Source organism: Convolutriloba macropyga, chromosome 6, assembly GCF_964194025.1.
Source record: "Convolutriloba macropyga chromosome 6, txConMacr16.3, whole genome shotgun sequence".
NCBI lineage: Eukaryota > Metazoa > Xenacoelomorpha > Acoela > Convolutidae > Convolutriloba > Convolutriloba macropyga.
This window is the reverse complement of record NC_134473.1, coordinates 34,947,371-34,966,262: the sequence shown is the minus strand read 5'-3', so window position 1 is coordinate 34,966,262 and position 18,892 is coordinate 34,947,371. Positions and strand designations below refer to the sequence as shown.

At 37.2% G+C, this 18,892-nt stretch overlaps 1 protein-coding gene across 1 annotated transcript in view; it reads left to right on the top strand.

Annotated features, from left to right (window-relative positions):
- Positions 1 to 3,942: 3,942 nt before the first annotated feature.
- LOC142341633 (uncharacterized) overlaps positions 3,943 to 18,892 on the top strand; it is a 147,884-nt gene continuing 132,934 nt past the window's right edge. The window contains exons 1-3 of the mRNA XM_075392740.1: positions 3,943 to 4,192; positions 16,224 to 16,292; positions 18,537 to 18,879. Coding sequence (XP_075248855.1) covers positions 4,028 to 4,192; positions 16,224 to 16,292; positions 18,537 to 18,879 — 577 coding nt within the window. The 5' untranslated portion in view covers positions 3,943 to 4,027. The remainder of the gene's footprint in view (positions 4,193 to 16,223; positions 16,293 to 18,536; positions 18,880 to 18,892) is intronic.

Below are 18,892 nucleotides of genomic sequence, written 5' to 3'. Positions count from 1 at the left end.
AATATGCTGCGCCTTTCAGACGTACATACGGCAGCATGATCTTTGAGAAAATAAAAGCCATGAAGAAAATTGTTGAAGACTTGGGACGAGATGACTTAGTCGAACCAACGCAACGTGATTGGGCAGCACCATCATTACTGGTACCAAAAAAAGACGGAACCTACCGCTTAGTTGTAGACTACCGTTTTCTAAACAAACAAATAGAGAAAACATGCTGGCCTTTACCACGAATTAATGAGGTTATTGATTCACTGGAGGGAAACATGTACTTCTCAAACATTGATCTTCTGTCGGGATACTTTCAAATGGCGCTGGAAGAAGAGACGAGATCAAAATGTAACAGCTTTTATAACACCTTTGGGCCTATATATGTGGAAAAGGCTCCCTATGGGACTAGCTTCTGCACCAGGAGCTTTTCAAAATCTAGTGGAATTAGTTTTTGCTGTTCTTACTTACGAAGTAGCTTTAGTTTATCTAGACGACGTTATCGTTTTCGGAAGAAATTTCGAAGAACATCTTAAACGGTTAGAGCTTGTTTTCCAACGTTTATCGGAGAATGAATTAAAGATTAAAGGATCAAAAAGCAATTTCCTCCAAAAGCGCGTCAGCTTTTTAGGACATATTATATCTGAGAGTGGTGTCAAGGTCGACCCAGAGAAAGTAAGAGTGGTAGAAAAAATGAAAAAACCATCATCCCTAAAAGACGTCAGGGCTTTTCTGGGCCTTGGGGGCTATTATCGAAAATTCATTCCGGGTTTCGGAAAAACAGCCGAACCTCTCTACAGTTTACTAAATAAATCAAATAAATTTGAATAGAGTACAGAGTGCACAAGTGCGGTAGCAGAGTTGAAGAAAAAGCTTTTGGAATCCCCACTTTTAAGATTACCGAACGATGGGGATCAATATACATTAACTACCGATGCTTCGTTGACAGCATCGGAGCAATTCTTACACAAAAACAAGGAACTGAGGATAGATTTATTGCATATTCTAGCAAAATTTTGAGTAGAAGTCAACGAAACTACTCAGCAACTAAGCGGGAATTATTCGCAATAGTTCCATTTGCCCATTATTTTAAAATATATTTACTTGGTCAGCATTTTTTAATTATAACAGACTACAGGGCTCTATGACTATGTGGATCTATAGTTTTAAAGAACCAGACGGTTTGGTCGCAAGATGGATAGAGAAACTTGGGCAATTTAATTTTGACATCAAGCATAGAGCAAGAAAGAAAATCCCACACGCTGACTGTCTTTCGCGCATAAAAACAGAAGATGAGGAACGAACAGCTTTCATTAACACTATTGCGTTTGACGTAGAGCAAGACAATACCGACTATAGTAGTCGAGGTTGGCAGTTACACAAACTACAGAGAGTAAAACTGAAATGAAAATGAAAATTTTATTCTTTGGAACGCTCAGTTGCAAAAACAATTTTTTTCTAACAAATGAAATAACAATTTATTGTAACTTAAAAACTGAAAACTTATACGTTTGGTTAAAAGCTAAGGACATTGCTGTGTCAGTCTTAACAGTCTACCTCATATTCCAAGTTGTGAAAAATTTTCCTAAATTGTTCATCTATTTAGGATTAGTCATTAATGGAGCATCCTTGCGACAACTGTTGCGGAATTTCGACACTCTAACGGGAACACGTATGTATAATCAACTCCTCAAATTAATTAATGAGCGCCGAGAACAAAAGAAAATGATTGAAGAGAAAGAGTACTTGAAGGAGTCGGTTGTTAAAAAAAACCAAGAACAAAAGAAAATGATTGAAGAGAAAGAGTCGGTTGTGTAAAAAAAATGAAAATAAGTTGCCTTGAGTTCAAGACCAAAAAAAATGAAAATGACTTGTCTTGAGTTCAGGACCAAAAAATGAATGAAAATGACTTGTCTTGAGTTCAGGACGAAAAAAAAATGAAATTGACTTGTCTGGAGTTCAAGACCAAAAAAAAATTAAAATGAGTTGTCTTGAGTTCATGACCCGAAAAAAAAATGAAAGAGAGTTGTCTTGAGGTCAAGACTAATAAAAATATGGGAAAAGTCTTGAGATCAAGACTGAAAATATTGAGAAACTTTAGAAGCAAAAATGGTTTCTATTAAACATAGTAGGCAGTGAGACCCCACAAATTGGTGAAAATGTGTACTATGTGCCAGAGTTGTGGAAAGTCATTTCGGAGATTTCCCCGGGAGTGTACCGTGTGGAATCTTGTCTGTCACGGACTCGGAAGGTGTCTACACTAGAACTTCTGGCACCCGCTAATATTCGGTTCCGAGCTCTGCAGACTGTAGTGGAACTGCAAAACCAGTGCGTGCAGTTAGAGAAATTGAAGAGCACGAACTCTTTACTCCAAAAAGATCTTGTCGAGCTTCGACAAAAACTAGACAAAAATTGCGACAAAGCCACATATGCAACAAGAGAAGCATTGGGAAAACTGAGCGCCGATTGTGAGGCACTAGGAGATAACCTAAAGGCGGCGGCAGCTAGAAATGCCGAACAAGAGCAGTCAGTCGACTTACTTAAGTAGGAGTTGGCCGATCTAAAAGTCAATACTGATAAAAAAGAGCGAAGCCATGGAGAAAATGGAGAAAGAGAATGACCAATTGAGGTCAGAACTTCAGCAGTTGGAAAACTATAACCAGTACTTGGCGAGTGAGTGCCGAAGGAAAGACACTATAATTGATTGACAAAAGCATTCTTTGAAGAACGAGAAAGCCAAAACGAAGGCCACGGAAAAGTGTTTATTCGAGATTCGGAATAAAAATGTATTGAATCGGCCTGCGACCTTGTATGAGATTTGTTGGTAAAATGTTCTGCTTCAAAAGATCAGATCAAAAAACACTACCACAAAATGAGCTTGTTGACGCACCCTGATGCTGGTGGAGATCAGGAGTTTTTCAAGACCATTAATCGAGCATACCAAATACTGATGAACGATGGGGCGCGAGAAGCGTACAACAATTTCGGGCTGGACGAGGCAGAGAAACTAATGAATGACGAAAAATGATACCTAAACTTTTTATATGAAAAGTACAAACCTTTTGTACTTTAAAACGTTCATGCATCAAGAGCTGTAAAATCTGTTTGATTTTATATGAGTGAGTGACAGACTCTATTCTTATTGAGAGGGGGCAGTGTGAGTGTCACACGTATGTAAAAAGAGGTGTACTAAAAACCTTGGGTTTCAAGGTTAAAGATTTAGTTTAAATTTTAATTTATTACTTGATGAATGACTGACACAATCTTGATAGGTGTCGACAGATTGAAATAGACAAAGCTCGGACTTCGAGCAATGCTAACAATTGTGACATATCAGTGTTTTCTTAGGTTAATTTACCACGGTGATAGAACCGATATTGGGTACGGACAAAACTGAGGATAAAACTCATTCATTGAACAATAAACCTACCTTCAAAGTTAATCACTCAATTAGATCTTCATTTATTTGAAACCATTCTCTTCTGCTTTTATCTACTTATTAATTAAACTTCAATCCTTGTATTTTAAATAAGTACCACGCTCAATTACAAAAGATCATACATAGTGCGCTTGGGCGGCTGCTATATTCTCATCTTTTGAAAATTTTTGTATTTCCAATCAATAATTCTAACTCTGTATTAAACCGTTTGAATATTTACATCTTCATAATTAAATTAACTTGTTAGACAGAGAATTTGCATCAGTAATCTCGAGGTTTAAAGTGCTTAAGAAAAAAACCCAACCCAAACAGTAACCGTACGGATATTATATTACTTATGCAAATCTTGAGTTTAGATCTATTCGTACACCCTTTCGTAATTCTTCCGAAGCTATATTAATATTTGATGCTTTGACGTTCGAGTACTGCGAGAATTTATACATGTATATTGGATTTTGACTTGCCGCCAGCGAGTTGACCAAATCCCCTATAAGGGGAGGGGCTTTCTCTTTACTGACGGTTTCTTTTATTGTTGCTGTAAGAGTAAGTGGGAAAGCTGTTTAAGGCGATAATGTAATTGGGTACAAAGTGCGGATTGATGTTATGCACACAAACAGCGGAAAATATGGTGCGAACAGATCGCATGCTCAGTCTCCCTCTGCATCTTCTGCAATAGTTGTTGGTCCTCCTAGGTATGGAGGAAGTGGAAGAACGGCCGGCAGACCTGTTTCCTCTCGTCTAGGTCCAACTGCTAACCAAGAAAATAATGTAATTATTTTTAGTTTTTAGTCTCAAGTGATCTTGGAGTTAGCTAGTTATGAAGAGAAGCTTTTAGAATTCTCGAATTGTAGCCCCTCATTTCCTTATAAAAAATAGCTCCTACTGATTGAATAATCTGGGATTATATGAAATTGTGACAGGAGGAAAGGGTATTATAAAGATTGCCCCGACGAACAATAGGGCAAGGAACGTCAAGCCATGTGATTACATAAACGACAAATTCTTTTTATTGTATGTTCCATGAAATTGAGACAATCGAACCGTCGAAAACCTGAAGAACATTTAATTGACCTTCAATATGCTCAACGCTTCTTGAATGTCAACGCTCCTTCCATTTCGCTGCATTTCATCTGTTTCGCTGTACGTGTTTTATATTTAGTTGCTCTCAAACGAAGTTTGCAGCAATTAGAGTCTGTCCCATAAAGTGCATCAATGTGCTCATTTGATTGTCAACGTTTTCTCCATGTAGTTTTCATTCATCAATTTTATCTTCATGTTTTAAATTTGAACTTTGACCTTTGAACTCGAATCCGTGGCTTTTGAAACGTTCGCTTAATTCAACTTTATGGGACACGCTATACATTAGTACTGTTGGTCTTTTTTATGCGATTTTTCGCTTGACCGCTTTTTTGTCTGACCCTTTGACTTTTCGTCCTTAAAAACGAGATAAACAGAGATAACGCCCAGTGGGCATTAAGTTCTCTTAGAGCCTTTCAGCTCACTTTTCTCCAAGTATGCGATTCACAGAAACTGTGTTGGGGACTCATATTTATGGTGTGAAGGGCGGTTCTTAGAGGTTGCCCCCCCCCCGGCACATCAATCAGACATCACCCTCCCTCCCCCAAATCAGCCTAACTTCACCCCCAATCCCCACCCCTGCACATCTTCCAGGCAGTAAGGGCCCCGTGCAGCCAAAGACTCCCTCCCACTGTTGCAAAACTGTTTCCATACCCCCACGCCCATCAGCCCCCTCCGGTGCACCCCCAACCGTTGCGCTCACTTCAAGGCCCTTCAATTAAGCTAAAGGAAGCAAAATGCTCGCCGGTTGTTTTCCAGCAATTTGCCCGACGTTATTCAGTTATGTTTGATCTTTCAACTCCGTCAAGTTACTGTTTCCTAAGTGTCCGGCTGATCATGTTTTCTCTGAAATTTAGGATAGTTCGGATCACAGGTCGATTCATTTTTCTTTAATGTGCCATCAGTTGAAGGAAAAATCCATCTCCAAAACTCTTTTTAAATTCATCCGCGGTAGCAATATCAACAGTATATAAAAAGAACTTTATCAGTACTACGACACAGTACAATTGAAATTTATGTCCTTGGGAGAACGGGGCATCGACAGAGCTTGCCTTCGGATCTCAAGTACTACTTCGATTCTCATGAAAAAACTAAGATTTAAAGCTGCGAGGACAAAGCGACCGATTATGAAAGGCAAATGATGGAGTTTGAGAACCTCGTGGTCAAAGATTCTGAACTTGAGTGAATCGTGTATCAAGAGAAGTTGCTGAAGACCAGAAACACTGATGCAATTTTCAAACACTTGAAGTGTTTGAGCAAATCCCCACTTGCCAAAATTGTTGATCAGGGCAGAGTACGGGAGTATAAAACTGCATAAGTGAATGTGCTAAATAAGTTCTACCATTCCGTGTTTTCACCTAAGAAAACGTTCAGTACAAGTGACGTAAAAGTATAACTATATTAGTTTTTCCGTTTCAAGGAAATTCACTAGTAGCATTTTGATCTCTTTGGATGTATTCAAATCTGGTTGAAATCGATTCCCGCCATCTTTCTGCCAAAAACATCCGGAAACCTTTGCATCTCAAGCCAATTGATGAATAACGTTTGAAAACTCCCGAGCTCTGGAAAGTTGCAGCAGGCACTCTCATTTATAATGAAGAGGAAATGTATATGCAATCTTCTGTACAATCACTTCAGTAAATATCTCACCTTGCATCAGCATTGTTTTGTGGAAAAGCGATGAGTCATGACCAACATTTTGCTGTTCCCTGAAGATTTACTTGTCACTGGACATTGATTCTCATTCAGAAATAGTAGCCGTCTACACAGATATTTCAAAAGCATTTGACAAAGTAGTGCAATTCGAATTAACGACTAAAGTGGCAAAAATAGGAGTTGGACGTTGCCTGCTGGAAGTCCTCATCAACTATCTTGAAAACAGAAACTAATTTTGTTAGAATATCGATCAAACTATAGTCTTAAACTTAGTGAGAATTAGAAAGAAAGTTTGACTTACCAGATTAGAAAGACAAGCAATATGACTTCGATCAAAGAAATTATATAAATGAATCGTCAAGAAATGGTGCTTAGAATCAATATTCGGTTCAAATTGGTGAGTCTAGATAACTATTATTAGAGTTAGATTAATTGATGTAAAATCTTCCCAGCATGTATTAAATGATGATGATATCTCCGGAAGTGTGAATGAATTCTTAGAAAAGTGCAAATGCATTCCATTTATGGTTCCCTTTGCGACTGATTTGCAGAAGCAAACCTTATTGGGTAACCTTTGCTACCCCCACTATAAATCACGGTGCTAAGATTAGTTTTGTATCTTGACTTTTTCACACTGATAATGGGTATATATACAGCTGATTTTTGAGTCCTTTTTCATCCCCCAATTCAAATCACCATCTTGATCTAATAATCAGATCTCTCCTGTAAATCTCTAAATTCTACTGAAAAATATCATTTTGTTATTCTCTCATTTTTTGAGAAATTAATTCTTTTACTTAGTTAAAAACGCTTTTTATTCCGCTTGCGAAAGTCCATAACCCAGCAGGTTATGGGCCCAGCAATTTTCTAAGTCATAAAATTAATTTCCAAAACAAAACTAAATTGTTGTTGACAGTCATAACCCTTTTCTGCTTAGTACCTTTACTTTTCACAACTGTTTTGCCTGCTCAAACTCCAAAGGATCAACAGACAGTGAAGCTGCTGACCTACACAGGAAATGCACAGGACTTTCCAATCTGGAGCACAAGATTTGTGGCGATGATGCAGACGAAGGGACTCTACAAATCACTACTGGGGACAGAGGAACAACCCAATGAGCCTGCGCCGCTGGCCAATGGGGCAACAAATGATGAGAAAAAGAACCACAAGATGCTGAAGGATGCATATGAGAAGGAAGTTGCAGACATCAAGGAGAAACGGAACAATGTGTGGTGCCATCTGGCACTGACTCTAGATGCAACAACCCTCATGCTGATGAGACATGACTGTGTGGGAAATGATGGCATTGGAGATGGAGCAAAGGCTTGGAAGCTTTTGCGAGAGAGATTTCAGAGTGTGGAGACGCCGACAGGGGTGACTTTAGTGGCACAGCTTGCTCGACTGCAGCTCGAGGATTCTGAGGATTTGGACAGCTTCTTCATCAGAGGACAGGAGTTGCTCACAAGGCTACAAGAAGCAGGGGAAGCAGTCTCAGAGACTCTCTTCAACGCCTTTGTCCTCAATGGTCTGCCAATGAGGTATGAAAGTTTTGTTATACAGGAAAGCTTCAACCCGGCAACGAATTTCAGAGTTGAGGAAAAGGGTGCAGAACTTTCATGAGAGCACGGTGCAGAGACACCAAGGAAAAAGTGGTTCAGTGGCACTGGCAGTGAAGCTTGACTTCAAGAAGGGACCCATGAAGGGAAACTGCTTTGTGTGTGGGATCCCTGGACACTTTGCCAAGGACTGCAGGAAGAAGGAGACAGCACAATGCAGCAAGTGTGGTGAGAAGGGTCACCTAGACAGGGCATGCAAGAGACAAAGAGATGGAGGCAAACATGAGTCAGTGGCAAGGGGTCCAACATGTTGCTGTACCCTGAAGATTTACTTGTCACTGGACATTGATTCTCATTCAGAAATAGTAGCCGTCTACACAGATATTTCAAAAGCATTTGACAAAGTAGTGCAATTCGAATTAACGACTAAAGTGGCAAAAATAGGAGTTGGACGCTGCCTGCTGGAAGTCCTCATCAGCTATCTTGAAAACAGAAACTAATAGTGTTAGAATATCGATCAAACTATAGTCTTAAACTTAGTGAGAATTAGAAAGAAAGTTTGACTTACCAGATTAGAAAGACAAGCAATATGACTTCGATCAAAGAAATTATATAAATGAATCGTCGAGAAATGGTGCTTAGAATCAATATTCGGTTCAAATTGGTGAGTCTAGATAACTATTATTAGAGTTAGATTAATTGATGTAAAATCTTCCCAGCATGTATTAAATGATGATGATATATCCGGAAGTGTGAATGAATTCTTAGAAAAGTGCAAATGCATTCCATTTATGGTCCCTTTTGCGACTGATTTGCAGAAGCAAACCTTATTGGGTAACTTTTGCTACCCCCACTATAAATCACGGTGCTAAGATTTGTTTTGTATCTTCACACTGATAATGGGTGTATATACAGCTGATTTTTGAGTCCTTTTTCATCCCCAAATTCAAATCACCATCTTGATCTAATAATCAGATCTCTCCTGTAAATCTCTAAATTCTACTGAAAAATATCATTTTGTTATTCTCTCATTTTTTGAGAAATTAATTCTTTTACTTAGTTAAAAACGCTTTTTATTCCGCTTGCGAAAGTCCATAACCCAACAAATTTGAAAGAGTAAACAATATGAGCTCCGATGTATTAGACGTGACTAATGGAGTAACTCAGATTTCCGTTCTAGGTTCGTTGCTCTTTGCATTGTCATTAACGATCTCCTTGATCTTGAAATTTTCCGATCCGTTCACTTTCGCAGACTTAAAAATTTTAGCCGTGAACAAGACAAAATTAGAAATTGGAAAACTGATGAATTTGAAAAACTGGTTGATGTCAATAAAAGGCATTTGGCATTGGAAACATTGATTTTAGAGGTCAAAAAATTTTTTTCAAGTTGCTTACGAACCAAGTGTACAAATCAGAAAGTTTTGAAGATTTGGGCATCATTGTGGCAAACTTGACATGGAAAGCTCGTAGAGGAACCGCTGAGAACCCATCGAAGTGTTTTATTTATCGAAAAATAATGTGATGATTAAGGTGAAGATCTTGATAAAGCTAGGTCTATTCAAGTCTCTGATCTTACCATTATTTTTATATGGTTTCCACTGCGTATCATGGAGCCGCGCGGAACTCTACCTGTTGGAACGATTCGGAAAGAAGTGTATGAGTGGATAACTGGAAACAGGGAACCAATTACATTCACTCAACGGCGATCAACTTCGCTTGCTGAATATTGCCTCTACCAATGCTCAGACAAATGAGTGACGTGCTTCTGCTTTGCAATCTTGTGCTTGATAAAAATGATCTGAACCTACCGAATGTCCCAATGAACACTGGAAGGTGTAGTGAGATATTTAATTTACCCAAAATACGAACTGAGAACGCTAGAAGCGAGTTCTGCTACAGAATTTGTGGATGAGCAAATCAACTCAACAAGTTTGTTGACATCACAGGGTTGTCTGGATTAGGCCTGGAGTAGGCCCCTCAACTTGACGTAGAAATGCGTTAATACCGAATTTTTTGGAAGTCAGCGTCTGCACATGGCAGCCATTCTGGCTGCAACTTGTGCAGAAACAAGTGGACATTATTTTAGATCGAACGATTGGAACCGAATGCGCCCTGCCCTGCAGCTGTGTGCGGCGAAACCAAAACAAGAGGCGTTCGATTATAGTCAGTCCCGTAAAGTTACCACGCTATCAGTTGTTTTAAATGTCAAATTTAGGACGTGTAAATGGGACTAACTGTATTCAACTTTGACACTTTATTTTGGCAATTTTTGCAGTTTTTAGCATCGCTTGTGCATTCGAGCGTCATAAGGATCCGCTCAATTTGTGAAATCAGCTATCAATAAAAGGCATTTGGCATTGGAAACATTGATTTTAGAGGTCAAAAAATTTTTTTTCAAGTTGCTTACGAACCAAGTGTACAAATCAGAAAGTTTTGAAGATTTGGGCATCATTGTGGCAAACTTGACATGGAAAGCTCGTAGAGGAACCGCTGAGAACCCATCGAAGTGTTTTATTTATCGAAAAATAATGTGATGATTAAGGTGAAGATCTTGATAAAGCTAGGTCTATTCAAGTCTCTGATCTTACCATTATTTTTATATGGTTTCCACTGCGTATCATGGAGCCGCGCGGAACTCTACCTGTTGGAACGATTCGGAAAGAAGTGTATGAGTGGATAACTGGAAACAGGGAACCAATTACATTCACTCAACGGCGATCAACTTCGCTTGCTGAATATTGCCTCTACCAATGCTCAGACAAATGAGTGACGTGCTTCTGCTTTGCAATCTTGTGCTTGATAAAAATGATCTGAACCTACCGAATGTCCCAATGAACACTGGAAGGTGTAGTGAGATATTTAATTTACCCAAAATACGAACTGAGAACGCTAGAAGCGAGTTCTGCTACAGAATTTGTGGATGAGCAAATCAACTCAACAAGTTTGTTGACATCACAGGGTTGTCTGGATTAGGCCTGGAGTAGGCCCCTCAACTTGACGTAGAAATGCGTTAATACCGAATTTTTTGGAAGTCAGCGTCTGCACATGGCAGCCATTCTGGCTGCAACTTGTGCAGAAACAAGTGGACATTATTTTAGATCGAACGATTGGAACCGAATGCGCCCTGCCCTGCAGCTGTGTGCGGCGAAACCAAAACAAGAGGCGTTCGATTATAGTCAGTCCCGTAAAGTTACCACGCTATCAGTTGTTTTAAATGTCAAATTTAGGACGTGTAAATGGGACTAACTGTATTCAACTTTGACACTTTATTTTGGCAATTTTTGAAGTTTTTAGCATCGCTTGTGCATTCGAGCGTCATAAGGATCCGCTCAATTTGTAAAATCAGCTGTGAAGGTGAACAAAGAATGCTGGAAACTGGTTGCTTTGAAGAATATTGTTAGGAATGACAATCAGTTCAATTGTCATTTGATCAATATTACAGCACCGATCGACGATCGACTCAAATCATATTATCTTGATGAAATTTACGGAGCTCAAGATAAAGGTGATATTGTATTTTGGTTTCTTTAGACTTCAGCCAAATTTTAATGGTGTGCAAGTCAAGAAATTGGCATGCTTCAAAATTGTAGAAAATATGTTACGACATTTAGCTTTGCATCAATGTGTCAGTGATGATGCATCTTTTTTCTACGTTTTTAATTGCTCTCGAACGAAGTTTGAAGCAGTTATTGTAAACCTGTTTTTTTTGCAAAATTTTGCGTGACCATTTGCAGCCAGAACTTTTTTTACGACTCGAAGAGGAGTATTGGAGAAGTCTTTTTTTTTTTTAATCAATTTTATTGGAGTGAATTTTGAAGCGGGAAATGAAACGCGTGAAAAAATTTCGAGTGATTTGGTTGCTGAACAAAAGTGAAGAGCGGAGCGAAACGAGAGTGGTTTTTTGTTCATACCGCTGTTTTTGAGAGAGCGAGAAATTGATGTGTGAAAAAATTTTCTCTGAGCGAGCGAAATTTTTTTGTTCACGTGCGGCTTTTAAAAGCAGTTTTTTTGAAACTTTTCTTGTTTTTGAGGTTTGATTATGATTTTGTATTGGATTTGGGCTCGTTCTGATAGGAATGAAAGGTTTCAAGTAGTTAATTTGAGTTTTATGCAAATTTGGAGGTTTTTGATCAGTTTTGCTGATTTTTCGACGAAATTCATTGTATTTCGGCCTTTTGTTTTGTTTTACTGCTTTAAGTGCAATTTGCATAGAAGCTCGTTACTCAAGGAATATCAGGGATACAAATTGATTACAATTTTGCTGGTATAAAACATTTTTTTCTGAAGAAAAATGACAGAAAAATTGAAAATTTTTCAACCATTTTTTGAAATTTTTTGCTTTTTTTCGTTTTTTTTTTTGCAATCGTAGACATTTTCTTAGCTTGTTATGACTTGTCCATTGTTTCGCGATCACTTCATTGCTCTATTTGATCAAAATAATTTTATTCGGCTTTTTTCTTGTAAAATTTAAAAAAACACCTTACTTTTTCTCGTTTTTTTTTTGTTCAATTTGGTTTTAAATGTCCTTTCTATTCTTTTTCAACCTTTGATATCATTTGGGGAGTTTTATAGTGGAAGTCAGCTGTTTTAGTTCTTTTGGATTTTTTCTCATTTTGATTGATATTAGTTTCGAGTTGTTTTTGTTAAAGAAATTCGAGTAAGTCAGAGCAAATTTTGGCCAATTTTTGTCTTTTTTCCAAGTTTTTTTCCCTACTTCTTCCAATTTAATGTTTTTTGTTGGCAACTTTTTCTCAATAAGAAGCATTTTGTAGGTGTCGATACTATGAATTTGCACTTGAAGGCTTAGCAGGAGGGCAGTTTTCATTTAAACAAATTATACAAAATTCTAATTCGTTTAAGATTTAATAGTCTTTTTTAGTTTGTTGTTTAACATTTCTCTGCAAGTACTAGGTGGGCGATTGATCTAGCCAAAAATATAACTAATTGATTTCTATTAGTTATGGATGGGAAACTGCATGTTATCTTTTTGTAGAGAATTTTATTTGGACTTTTAGAGAAATTTTTTTTTTGATTTTCTCCTTTGTCAAGTTTCCAGTTCTCCAGTCTTTTCTTTGTGAATTGGTTACGCTATCTGTCGATTGGTGATTGGTAATATGCTGGTGATGCATCTGATTAGTGTGAATTTTTACTTTGTCAGATTCAGATTTTTACTTCGAGTCGTTTCCGGAATTCTTCCGGCTATGTTTTTCTATTGCACTTGTCGAGTGACTTTTCACGCTTGACTTCTTGAATTTGAAATTGAGCTCATACAGTAATTAAGTCGGTTGATAAAGTGAAAGCGTTTGTGAGCGATTACCGAACACAGTCCTTGTAGCTTAGTGGTAAATGTTTACGATGGGGGTTCCAATTGCAGCCTTGTTGGAGGTTTTTACTCCCATTCATTGTCCCGACAGTCGTTCGAGAGCAATGTTTTCTTGTTGTCTGAATGATATACTTTCTGCGGGGGTTTCAAGTGTTTATATTTTTAGCGACGATGGCAAAGCCTAGAGCAATAATTTGACATTACTGCAAAGTGATGTTACAAGTTTATTCAACTTGGGCCACAAAAAATTCGATGCGCTTCGATGTTTCTAAAACTCATTTTCTGTCAATTAATAAATGCTAGCAGAACTGTTTCCTTCATATTGGAGGTGAAATAGTTTATCGAGTAAATTAAGGCAGAGAATAAGGTATCGGATCAACAAATATCTTAAATGAAATTGAATTGCTAAACAACTGGACGGCTTCAAACCATATACAAGTCTGTCCGTTTATCAAATCTGTTTTATGGATCATAGTTTGGGTGTCCTAGTGTTGATCTGGCTGAGCTTGGAATGATTTCAAATACAATGTACCAGACAAGCTTTTTAAAAGTGAAATAGTTCCTATCTCTATGCTTCATTTCAGAGTCCTTGCAGATGCCAAGCAGAATTTTGAACAGCAAATAACATCTTAATGATAAAAACCTTGTCCATGTTCAGTACAATCCACTTGATAATGGTCGAAGCCAATTTTTGCCCTGATTAAAAAGAAAACTGCAAGATAATTTCTTATACAGAGCTGTCGATTTCGCTCTAACTCGCGCAAACGCGCATGTTGTCATGGATTCCCATCATTCTAAAACCCATCTGAAGGTGCTTTATTTTTCTTTGACGATGAAAAATAATACAGGAAACATTCGAGGTCAATTCAAGTTATTTGAGAGAAGCTAATAGAAGCAGCATTAAGTTATGCAAATTCCTTATAAAAATATAACAGCTCAGCAGTTAATGTAAGGCAGTCTCTGCGGTTTTTTTATTATCGTTTTGCAACTGTATATCTACTAGGTTATCGCGGTTATTTTTTGGCAATCTGCGTTTGAAAATTACCTAGTGCTTTCTTAAGACGTACAACTGGAAGGAATCCGAAATAGCGAATATCCACTCAGTGGCGTTATTTAACCTATAAATTATACGTAAATTATATAATTTATCATGCCTACATTAATTTTAGACCAAGATCAACCGACACGGGCAGGACAAATGAGAATCGAAAAATGTATAATTCGAATAAGTTCCCCTGTTGAAAATATTTAAATTGTTTTACAGGGATCAAATCAAATACAGAACGTAGAGTTTTAATGATAAAAATTGAGACAGTATTGAGAATATTAATGCACAATTTCTTCGTTTTATTGGGCACAAAAGTTATTTGTAAATAAATCTGATAGTGAGAATTCAATTTAAATGAAAGATATAAAAGAGGAAAAGTCTTGTTTTTGAGATCAAGCGTCTTCTTAGTAACGTATAGGTTAGCATCTTTCCGAATTGAGGATAGGATGTCTGCTTATAGGATGCATCTACCATTTGCACGGACAGCTGAGACAATTGCCACAGAACTTTTTGTAGATAAAGTGTTTACTCAATATCCATAGCTCTGCTCGTCTTCAGTTTTCTGTACTTTTCAGCTGAATTTCGGACAACTTGGATTGACTGTTGGTTGATTGTCTTCTAGTCCAATTCTAGCTGAAACTGAAATGCTGACTTCGTCTTATTTACCTTCGATGTATAATATTGTTTCATTTTCTTGTAAAGATTAAATAGAATTGAACACCTGTGCTTATCTGCGAAGAAAATTGGTTTACATTTTTGAAATTAGCGCTTTCTGTACATATAATGATTACTGTATATATTTGGATATATTTGGAAAATGGAAAAAGGTTGAAAAGGTGATACATTTGAAATGCCTCAGTATCCTTTGATTCGACATTTTGTGGCAAAGCGATCGATTGTCGCGACCACAATTAATCCTTAATGTTGATCATCAGTTTCTGACTAAATCGCTCTTGCTGCAGGAGTGAGACCGAATCAAGTCTATCTTCAATTATATATCTAATTTTTCGCGATTTGAAGAAGCGGTTTGTTTTAAACATTTTTAATATTATTTTTAATAGTCGCACAGCGATAGCTGGGGCTATTATTGACCTTCTCTCCGTTTTTTACAATCCAAAGAATTTGAATTGTATTGGGGCGCTGTCTTTTTTTTAAGATCTGTTTACACATTTTCATGATTTTTGAAGTCAAATTGGAGTAGTGATTTTGGTCACGCCGAAACAGGAAGTGGAGTGAAAAAGCGAGTGGTTTTGCGGCGTGAAATTTTTTTGCTCTAATTTTGAAGTAGAGTGAGAAAACGGTGTTTGAACAAAAGTTCGCTTTCTTGCTAGTGGTTTTTTGTTCACATGCGCCAATTTCACATTGGTTTTTACTGTTTTTTTTTTTCAATTTTTTGGATTGGATTTTTTCTAAATGGTTTTCCCAATCCATACATAGTATGTTCTAGGTCTAGTTTTTTGTTTAGTCAATTTAATTCTTTGAATTACGTCAAGACTTGTCCTGCTGTGTTTTTTATTTCGTCGTCGCGATTTTTGTTACAACCATATGACGTCACAACCACTTCAAATCTGCTTAAGTTTTTGGTCTTTATTGACTTACCTCACTCTCAAAAATGACTTCCTCACTTTGAAATTAACTTTTATTTACCTTAATTCAAAGAGATAGCTGCTCTCAAATAACCTTCATTCTCTAAATGAAGGTTATTTGAGAGCAGCTAATAGAGGCAGCAATAACTTATACATTTAATAAAAACATAAAATATCAGCCTTCAATGAAAAGTCGAATTTTTTTGGTCTGTCTTTTTTGCTGTTTTTTGAGACTGCAGATCTACGATGCTACTGCGGCTATTTTCTAGCGATCTGCCAGCTATGGTTATTAATATTCGGAGTTATTTTTAATATTTGAATTGTTTAATAAATTTGAAGCTTCGTGAAACCGAGTTATCACTTCAATTGACATTTTTGAATGATCCTATCTGATTTTATTGATATAAATTGGCATGTATTTAACCTTTTGCTTATGATTATGAATTTACTTGTTCGAATGAAACAATAACAAATTAACGATCCTTAACGTTTAAACTTCTACAGGAGCAGAATGTTTTGTTGCTGCTTAGTGAACGAGTGATATGATGTTTAGGTGAGTTATGTGACAGTGCATTCCTTGCACGACATGTACTCTGCCGTGGGTGTGAAAAACCGGGACAAGGTTAGACAGAGAACAATTTGTGGTCATTGTGAACATCTTCGTTTTTACCTCAATTTATGGCTTTCCCTCCGATTTAACAAGAAAATTATACTCCGTAAAAAAGTTCACGAATATGGCTGCAATCTAGTTAATTTGTTTACAGCGTACTAAAAGCAGTTTTTTTCGAAACTTCTAAAGCCGTTTATTGGGTTCAAACAAATTATTGTTTTGTTTCCAGTTCAGTTCAAATCATTTATGGAGTCACTCTCGGTGTTCCATATTCAAAATCCTGAGATAAAATCACCCGTTCTCGTTTTTATTCTTTTTTAACCGTTCGTCAAACTTACAATTAAAAGCATAATTTGAGCTCCGCACTCATTGGGCAAGACATCCAGTAACTCTATGGGCTGTCCCCTCAAAGCTTCAGATGAAAATATTTTTTCGCCACTCTTGTAAACCTTGTAAGAGGAATTCATTCCTGGTTCGTATGAAGCAATGTTTGTTTTAAAGCTTTCAGGTGAACGGAGTGAAGAAACGAATAGACTAATAGAGTTCAATTATCAAAAACCACAGGTGTTAGCTTTGATCAAATTAAACGCTGACATCGAAAGCTCTTCAGAACTGTTCTTATTCATCAAAATGTACAAAATTGTTATTTGTGAAAGTTTGATCAAACAGTTCTGCTAAATAAGCTAATTATTAAATCTATTTTTTTTGTAAATTTGCAGCAAAACGTGGCACTTAATTTTATTCCGCAGAGCGTGATTTTCGAATGCAGGAAAAAAGATGGATATTTGCGTAGTCATAAACATTTAATTTACCTGTGTTGAACAGTAATCACAAGTGATTAACTTTCCCTGTTTTCCTCACTTATTTGTTCTGCACTGAACAGCAATGGAAGGAAAAATGAAACAATAGCGTTTGGTTTTTCGCACGTCGACTTTCTTGTTGGAAAGATTATAAATTGTGCTCAACATTGGCACATGTTTTAATCGGATAAATCTGTTGAGTTAGAAATGTCACACGCAGGCGGTTTTGACAAACGTAACAATATTTACAAAAGAGTTACTCGTCAAAGAACTGGATTGTTTTATATTGACAAAATGGCAACTTCTATTGATTTTTTCCCGGTGAGTTTTAATACCTGCTCAACTTTGTTTAAAATCCTAATAAATGACAAAATGTCGGAATTTAATCAACTGATAAACTTATGTTTAGGCTGGTTACATGATAAATTACCCAAATCCATTTTACCCAGCCTGACATTTTACCCAATGTCAACTTATCCGATGCTCTTTGATCTTTTCGTTCAATTGTCCGATTACAAATGAGTGGTCTCTATTGCAAGGATGTTGTAAATTGTTTGTGGAGACAATAGAATCCCATGTTCGGTTGTGATAATTTCTTATCAGGTCCCACGGGCCATTTAATTATATAGTCGTCTAAAGAGTCTTCGGTATTTTTAAAAATAGGGTAAATTAAAGTTTGCATTGGGTAAAATGGCAGGTTGGGTATAATGGCATTGGGAAAAATTGAATTGGGTAAATTGTCCTGACACCGGTGGAGCTATAGTGATATTAAAGACTGTAATAAGACAGTTAACTTCACTTTTTTGCAGAATTAAGTTTTCGCCATCTTATACCTTGACTGTATTCTATATGAATGCGAGGTTTAGAGGCATTTACAACGGCGCGAAATTTATGCTCTGCTTTTCTGAAGTTTTGAAAGTTAAATAGACGCAATTTTTGTTTCATTTCGAGAAAAGGTCTACATTCGATAATGATATCTACACAAAACTGAAATTGATAATGATATCTACACAAAACTGAAGATGGACTCTTCCGTTTCCCTTATTTGTTAATTGTAACAAACTAATGCTTATTTTTCTTTACATGCTTCGAAAATTTATAATATTGTTCTCTTTTTTGCTCTCGATTCCCTGCCTTTCAATATTCAGTATCACCCAGTGTTGAGGCCGGGTATTTTGATTTTTTTCCATTTTAAAAAATTTTTACTTCGAAAGGGCTGCGATATTTCCTTTCAAATTCAGCTGACAGTAGTTACAGAGAACAAGTCGAGTTTTCTCCGTCAAACAAGAGCATGAACAATAATCGGGCGTAATCAACGTCCAATTTAAACGATAGTTTTGAATTCTGGAGTGCTAATCCTAATTTTGCCTGTAGTTGACCTGACTGTAACCAAGTTGATCGAATAAATTACCATTAGAAAATATTCCCCCGAAAGCTCTTTCATGTGTACTTTTAGGCTTACCATCATTCCCCCCAAACGGTTCCCGTTCACTCCCCTGTACCGCAATCAAATCCCAACATTGCCAATAGCCACAATGGGGGTTCTCCTATGTTATCCACGTACAACCGAGGATACACCTGGATCGATAACAGTTCTTCCCAAGATAACACCGCAGCTCACTTGAACTTGACATCTGCAAACCCAAATCATCATAATGGAGGTGTCATGATGACATCAGGACCTAATATTAGAAGTGTAGCAAGTGGAGTTCTGAACAAGAACAGGGGGACTTTGGAAAGGGTCAGCTATATGCAACATCAACAACAACAACAGGCAGAGGGTGCTGCTGTTTCAAAAGGTGAGTTTTTGAT